A 6,963-nucleotide genomic window follows, 5' to 3' on the forward strand; every position below is an offset into this window, starting at 1 on the left:
GGGGGGGGGGGGGGGGGGGGGGGGAGCAACGGGCCTTGGCGAGGGGGTGCCCTGACGGGCGCGGTGGCCCGCCCGCCCCCGCGCCGGGACGAGGCCCGAGGCCAAATCGGCGGGTCTTTTAAGCGGCCCCCGGTCGCACACACAGCCTTGAGGACTGATCGCCAGATCATTGACCGGACCTCCTCCTCTGCCCAGTCAGATCCCCTCCCCCCCCCCTCCCCCTTCTCTCCCCTCTCCCCGGGCACGCACTCCTGAGAGCGAGCCACCACCCCCTCCCCGAAGCACCACCATGTCCAACGTCCCCCACGGCGGTATCCTTATGGATCTGATTGCTCGCGATGCTTGCAAGGTATCACCCCCTCCCCGGGGATGCGGCGCTCACCCCCGCAGCCGAGGCCTGTGCCACCTTTTTCTGGCCACTTTTCCTGACCCTCCCACGCCCCCTGCCCCCTCCTCCCCCCCCCCCCTCCTGGCACGCAGTATGACGTCCTCCGCGCCGAGGCCGGCACCCTCCCCTCCATCATCCTGAACGATCGCCAGCTGTGCGACCTTGAGCTGCTCCTCATCGGTGGCTTCTCCCCCCTGGACGGCTTCATGAACGAGGATGACTACAACAACGTCGTCACCTCCATGCGCCTGGCCGATGGCACCCTCTGGTCCATGCCCATCACCCTGGACGTCGATGAGGAGATCATCTCCACCAACAAGCTGGCCGTCGGCTCTCGCGTTGTCCTGCGCGATCCCCGCGACGACGAGCCCCTCGCCATCCTGACCAGTGCGTCTCCTTCTGCCTCCCCCCCCCCCCGGTCACACGTCACATGGCTCCGGGAAGAACGATGGCTCACACCCCGCCCTCCCCCGCCCCCCCCCCCGGCTCTCCGCGTGCTGAATCGGCCCGTGCGCGAGTCCAGTCGGCTCCGTCTACGTGCCCGACCGCGAGAAGGAGGCCCAGCTGGTCTTCGGCACCACCGACACCCTGCACCCCGGCACCAAGTACACCCTGGACCTCTCCAAGGCCACCTATGTCGGTGGTAGCCTCGAGGCCATCCAGCTGCCCACCCACCACGACTTCGCGGCCCTGCGCAACACCCCGGCCGAGACTCGTGCCCTGTTCAAGAAGCTGCGCTGGTCGCGCGTGGTCGCCTTCCAGACCCGCAACCCGATGCACCGCGCCCATCGCGAGCTGACCGTCCGCGCGGCCCGCAAGATCGCCGGTAACATCCTCATCCACCCGGTCGTCGGTGTCACCAAGCCCGGCGACATTGACCACTTCACTCGCGTCCGTGTCTACCAGGCCATCATCCAGCGCTACCCCCCGGGCATGGCTACCCTGAGCCTTCTGCCGCTGGCCATGCGTATGGCCGGCCCGCGCGAGGCCGTCTGGCACGCCATCATCCGCAAGAACTACGGTCTGACCCACTTCATTGTCGGTCGTGACCATGCCGGCCCGGGCAACATGTCCGACGGCAACCCCCCCTACGGCCCGTACGATGCCCAGATCATGGTGGAGAAGTACAAGGCCGAGCTCAACATCGAGATTGTCCCCTTCCAGATGGTCTCCTACCTTCCGGACACCGACGAGTATGTCCCGGCCGATGAGGTCAAGCCCAACATGCGCACCCTGGACATCTCCGGCACCGAGCTCCGTCGCCGCCTGCGCACCGGGGCCCCCATCCCCGAGTGGTTCTCCTACCCGGAGGTGGTCCGCATCCTGCGTGAGTCCAACCCCCCGCGCAAGAACCAGGGCTTCTGTGTCTTCTTCACTGGCTACTACCGCTCCGGCAAGTCGACCATCGCCCGCGCCCTGGAGCTGGCCCTGCTGCAGGAGGGCGGCCGCCGGACCACCCATCTCGATGGCGAGGTCATCCGCCAGGAGCTGTCCAGCGAGCTGGGCTTCAGCCGCGAGGATCGCGAGACCCACCTCGGCCGCACCGCCTGGGTGGCCTCCGAGCTGGTGAAGGCCGGCTCGGCTGTCCTCTGCGCCAGCATCTCCCCCTTCGCCCAGTCGCGCGCCGCTGCCCAGGAGGTCATCTCCCGCGCCGGTGGCTTCTACCTCATCCATGTGGCCACCCCCCTGGAGGTGTGCCGCAGCCGTGATCGCCATGGTGTCTATGCTCGTGCTGATGCCGGCGAGATTACCGGCTTCACCGGTGTCGACAGCCCCTATGATGTCCCGGTCGCCCCCAACGCCACTGTCAGCCTTGGTGAGCAGTCCATCTCCGAGATCGTTCATGAGATCATGCTCCTGCTCGAGCGCGACGGCTACATCGGTGGTGCCCTGTAAAGGGCGGATATATCCTCTCGTGTGCGCGCCCCGCGCATGTGTGTGTGTGTGTGTGTGTGTCTCGCCATGCCGCCCTCTCTCTTTCTCTCTGTCCCCCCCCCCTTCGTCGCAGAGGCTCCTTTCGGGGGGCGGATTGGGAGGGGAGTCCCATCTTGTGCATGATGCATGTGTGTATGTGTGTGTGCGCGCGTCGGACAACTTCCCTTGCCTGAGTATCGGCCCTACCTCTCTTCCTACGGCCCCAGGCACAGGGAGGCAGAAAGTGGGAGGAAGGCCTTCCCCCCCCCCCCCCTCCATCCATGCGCGCTCGGCCATGCAACATTACATGCATCCCCCAATACAATCCAAACACTCAAACGCAAAGACGACCATGCTGTGGATCCTGCTGCTCTCCTCTGTGTACAGGGGGCGGGGGGGGGGGGGAATGGGCGCCGCATCTTTCTCATGGGGGATTTCACCTGCGTGTGGTGGCTCGTCCCTCTCCATTTTGGCCCGGCCCTCCGTCACGCTCGCCCGACCAGGGAGCCGGCAATTGCCGACTCATGTATCTGAGGATATAACTGCCAATCCATAAGGTCACATGAATGTCATGCGGATGGCTGTATCTATCGACCTGATGGTTTTGTGGACCGTTGGCGCCCCTCACACAGCCCGGAGTGCACAGGCCCCCGCGTTCACGCACGCAGGCACGTATGCCCTGGCACCGGCCTTCGTTCCCTCCCTCCGTGGTTCCCGGGAGGGGGGTGTGGTCTACACCAGACGAGGCGGGATCGGGCGTGTGGCCATGGGCAGTCTCTCTCCCCCCCCCCCCGGGTTCAGGGGCCTTCTTCCCCCCGGCCTCTGCCCATCCAAAAAAGGACCCGAAGCAAGGGCGTGGTGGGGACGGAGGGGGGGCCAAAGAATGTTCCCCCGTTTGGGAATCCGATGTGGCGGGACTTGTGCATGCGTATGTATGCATGAGTGTGTTGTAATGCACGAATGCATGCGGGGCGGGAGTGGCAAGATCACCGCCTTGGCCCTGGCCGTTTTTCTCCCCCATCCATGGAATAGTCTCTAGCCGGATGGCGTGTGCAGGTGGTCGGGATCTTGCAAGCCCCTCGATTCCCTCCGAGCAAGAGAGGGAGCGACACGGAGCTGGAGAGCGGGAGCAAGAGAGAGAGAGAGAGGATCAGGTGGAGAATGGGAGGGAATCACCAATCTGGCCCGTCGCACTTGCCAAGGCTCCTCCGGCCCTAGGGGGTGGCTGTTTCCTTGAGTGGAACTGAGGCAGATCCCCGGGGTCAGGGCCGGCAGGAACAGCATCTCCCCCACCCCTACCTCCCACCTATCTGCCTCCCTCAGCCTCTCCTCTCGCCCCCACCTGTGCCTGCGTCCCGGGCCACCCTCCTGCCCTTCGCCACCTCCCGACCCGCTCGCCCAGGCAGCCGGCCGCCGTTGCTGCGCCGCAACCGCCGCTTGCACAGCACACGACACACAATGCGCGATCTGATGGCCGCCGTCGGGTTGGTACGTTCCCCCCTGCACTGCCTTGAGTGCGCACATGCGCACACCAAACCCACCTGGCGATGGCCTGGTGCTCACCCGCCCGCATCTGCCCATGCCCGCCCACCGGTCCCATAGGGAGGGAATAATCCCCCCCCCAATGCCTCCCTCGATGGAGGCGAATTTGGCAAGTCCCCCCAATCGAACGCCTTCCTGGCCAATGTGCAAACCATTCGCCAGCTGATCGACCTGATGAACAAGGAGGTCCACGCCTTCCAGAAAGAGCAAGACAATGTCTTTCAGGCTACCCGCCATCGGGATGAAGAGAGTGCGTGCCTGTCAGCATCCTGCCCGCCTGATGGTGCTTTCGGCCTTCACCATCCTGGGCCACATGCCGCCCGACTGACACTCAGAGGGGGGTGATCTGGAAAACCCATAAACACGCACGCACGCACGCACGCACGCACGCACGCACGCGCCCAGACCTTCGCAAGGCCCTCGACAAGAAGCTGGCTGCCATTCATGATACCTCCAGCCAGCTGCGTCTGGCCTTGGAAAAGCTGAAGGCCCAGCAGAAGGCCTGGGCCATGGAAGAGCTCACCAAGCCCGCGGCCTCGCAAAACAACAGCGAATCCCGGCTCCGCACGACGCAGATCGCCTCCCTCGAGACGCAGACCCTCGAGGCCATCGAGGGGCTGCAGCGTGCTCAAGTCGAGTATGAGGAGCGCGCCAAGCGGCGAGTATTGGACCAGCTGCTTCTCGGTATGTTTGATCCACGCCGCCTGCCTGCCAGCCATGTCACCAACTGACCGACCCCATGCGATCGTCCAATCTCTTGCCCGCACATCATCCACACGCCCACCCATGAACACAGTCAATCCCCAGGCAGATCCGTCGATGGTCGAGGGGTTCTTCGAGAACCCGGTGGCCATCTTCGAGGGGGTGTGTGCACATTCATCACGCGCCGCGAGGGGAGGCGGGGGAGGCGGGGGGGGGAGGCACATGCAGCGAGGTTTCTTGCTCTTTTTTCCCCCATAGATCGCCACACTGCTGACCATCCCGGCCACGCACTCTACCGCCCTAGAATCAAGAACTCATGGCCATGCACTCGCAGCAGCGCCAGGAGGCGACCGAGCTGCTGGTGAGTATCCAGCAGCGCCATGCATCGCTCCTGCGTCTGGAGAAATCCCTGCATGAGCTGCACCAGCTGTTTGTCGACCTGCAAACGCTGGTCCTGGAGCAAGGCGAGATCCTCAACAATATCGAGTACAATGTCGAGGCCGCCGTGGCCGAGACCGAGCGTGGTGTTGGTGAGCTGCGCAAGAGTGTCAAGCTCCAGCGCAAGGCCCGCAAGAAGATGATGATCATCATCATCTGCCTGATCATCGTGCTGGTTGTGGTAGCCGTTCCCCTGCTGGCAGTCTTCATTCCGAAGAAGAAGTGAGCGCCATCCCGTGTGCGGCCGTGTCTCCCCCCCCCCCCCGGGAGAGCGGAGCATATCTCCCCCGTGGATGGAAAAAAAAAAGCGGGAGACACGCATCCGGCCATGTCCTTGAGAAATATACACATACCATGAACCTGCGCAATGGTGTGTGTGTGTGTGTGTGTGTGTGTGTGTGCTGTAAAAAAGGAGAGAAAGGCAGGAGGAGCCGGTCGGCCGGACGCGGCGGAGAGACGCCGAGAAGCGGGCCACGGGGCGGGGGACTCGATTTTTAAAAGGAGGGGGGGGGGAAGAAAAAAGGGGTGTAGTATCTTCCTTCGTCTGCGAACAGAGACCGATACACTTCTCTCACGGACGCGCGAGCGTCCGCGGTTCAGGTGAGTGAACACGGAGTCTGCTCAGCTATCTCGAATGTGTCAGGCATAGGGCCTGAAAGCTGAGATCATCATCGCAGAATAGAAATATATCAGCTTGTTGCAGTCTTAGGAAAATACTAAGACAAAGAAAAATACTGCGTACCGACATCGGCCCGGGGGCTTTTGACCGTCGCCAGACTCCGGCACAAGCGGCCCGAATGTTGCGCCCTCTGTTTATCACGTGTGGTGACATCAGGGCCGGCGAAATGCCCTTCCGTCGTGGACGGCCGTCGATGGGATCCGGGCAGGACGGCCCACGTCTCACAACGAAGACAGCGCGCCTCGAGCAGCAGCAGCAGCAGCAGCAACAGCAACAGCAACAGCAGCAACACAGGGGTGGGTCGATGGTGGGGGGATTATTTATAACCAAAAAACAGAGGATTTGGTCCCCCGGGCCAAGCATCCCTCGGCCCCCCCCCCCCCCCTCCCCCCGCTAGCCTCCAGACCAGGGCCGATCAATCACGCATGCGAACAAATGCCCAGCTCTGGGCCTGTCGGGCCTTGCCCCTCGCCTCACTTCTAGCACACTCTCTCTCCCTGGGTGTGGGGGTGTGGGGGCGGCGGGCCCAGCTCGGGGTAGTCCACACCCTTGCCAACCCAGCAGTGGTGGCCGCGGCGGAGGCGGGGGGGGGGGGGGGGGGGGGGGGGGGGGGGGGGGGGGGGGGGGGGGGGGGGGGGGCGTGGGGGCGGGGCGCGGGGCGGCGCCCCCGCCGGGGGGGGGGGGGTGTGCGGCGGGTGTGGCCCCGCGGCGGGCGGGGCGGCCGCGCCGGCCCCCGGGGCGGGGGGGGGGGGGGGGGGGGGGCCGGGCGGGGGGGGGGGGGGGTCGCCCCCCGTGGGGCGGGCCCGGCCGGGGGGGGGGGGGGGGGGGGGGGGGGGGGGCGAGGGGCGTGTCTGCAGGACAGCCCAGGCAGGCCGGCGCATCCGCAACCTCCGCAACGCGCATCGGACCTCGTTCGGTCGACATGTGCTCGGCTCACCCGCCGGAGCTGCTGGATAACTTGGGCGGGACAGGACCCGGGGACGGGCCACGGCGGGTCGCGAAAGGCCGGGGCGCAGGGGGACATGGACGCGCACATGTTCCCGGCGGGGAGGCGAGGCGCCATGGGGCCTTCTCCTTGACCTGTCTGCCTGCTTTGGCGCGAATGCTTGCCCCAGCCCCCCCCCCCCCCACCCCGCCTGCTCATCAGTAGCAGAGGGGCATGTTCATGTACCGGTACACCGGTTGCCCCCCGACCCTGGGGAGCTCCCACCCCCCCGGCTAAGCTTATCTCCTCGCGCGATTTGTTTTCCCCCCCTCCTCCCTCCGCCATCATGTCCAAGGGTACGCCCTGACGGCCTTC

General features: G+C 65.4%; 3 protein-coding genes across 3 annotated transcripts in view; all 3 read left to right on the forward strand.

The window, feature by feature from the left end:
- Positions 1-225: 225 nt before the first annotated feature.
- Positions 226-2,343, forward strand: H696_03811 (sulfate adenylyltransferase). The gene is made up of 3 exons (XM_009497670.1): positions 226-349; positions 481-775; positions 912-2,343. The coding sequence occupies exons 1-3, from the start codon at positions 290-292 to the stop codon at positions 2,282-2,284; spliced, it is 1,728 nt and encodes a 575-aa protein (XP_009495945.1). The 5' UTR covers positions 226-289; the 3' UTR covers positions 2,285-2,343.
- A 1,247-nt stretch (positions 2,344-3,590) lies between these two features.
- Positions 3,591-5,352, forward strand: H696_03812 (hypothetical protein). Its single transcript, XM_009497671.1, has 5 exons — positions 3,591-3,790; positions 3,905-4,094; positions 4,250-4,528; positions 4,641-4,708; positions 4,851-5,352. The coding sequence occupies exons 1-5, from the start codon at positions 3,761-3,763 to the stop codon at positions 5,208-5,210; spliced, it is 927 nt and encodes a 308-aa protein (XP_009495946.1). The 5' UTR covers positions 3,591-3,760; the 3' UTR covers positions 5,211-5,352.
- Positions 5,353-6,798: 1,446 nt separating this feature from the next.
- The window catches only part of H696_03813 (peptidylprolyl isomerase), a 3,512-nt gene continuing 3,347 nt past the window's right edge, over positions 6,799-6,963 (forward strand). Inside the window, exon 1 of the mRNA XM_009497672.1 lies at positions 6,799-6,944. Coding sequence (XP_009495947.1) covers positions 6,935-6,944 — 10 coding nt within the window. The 5' untranslated portion in view covers positions 6,799-6,934. The remainder of the gene's footprint in view (positions 6,945-6,963) is intronic.

Source organism: Fonticula alba (assembly GCF_000388065.1).
Source record: "Fonticula alba strain ATCC 38817 unplaced genomic scaffold supercont2.6, whole genome shotgun sequence".
Classification (NCBI taxonomy): Eukaryota; order Rotosphaerida; family Fonticulaceae; genus Fonticula; species Fonticula alba.

Excerpts from the sequence above, each read along its gene's own strand:
- H696_03811 (XM_009497670.1), top strand. The coding sequence starts at position 290 with ATGTCCAACGTCCCCCACGGCGGTATCCTTATGGATCTGATTGCTCGC. Across the intron at positions 350-480 it reads TTGCTCGCGATGCTTGCAAG|TATGACGTCCTCCGCGCCGA; the intron begins GTATCACCCCCT and ends CCTGGCACGCAG. Across the intron at positions 776-911 it reads GCCCCTCGCCATCCTGACCA|TCGGCTCCGTCTACGTGCCC; the intron begins GTGCGTCTCCTT and ends GCGCGAGTCCAG.
- H696_03812 (XM_009497671.1), top strand. The coding sequence starts at position 3,761 with ATGCGCGATCTGATGGCCGCCGTCGGGTTG. Across the intron at positions 4,529-4,640 it reads ATTGGACCAGCTGCTTCTCG|TCAATCCCCAGGCAGATCCG; the intron begins GTATGTTTGATC and ends CCATGAACACAG. Across the intron at positions 4,709-4,850 it reads CGGTGGCCATCTTCGAGGGG|AATCAAGAACTCATGGCCAT; the intron begins GTGTGTGCACAT and ends CTACCGCCCTAG.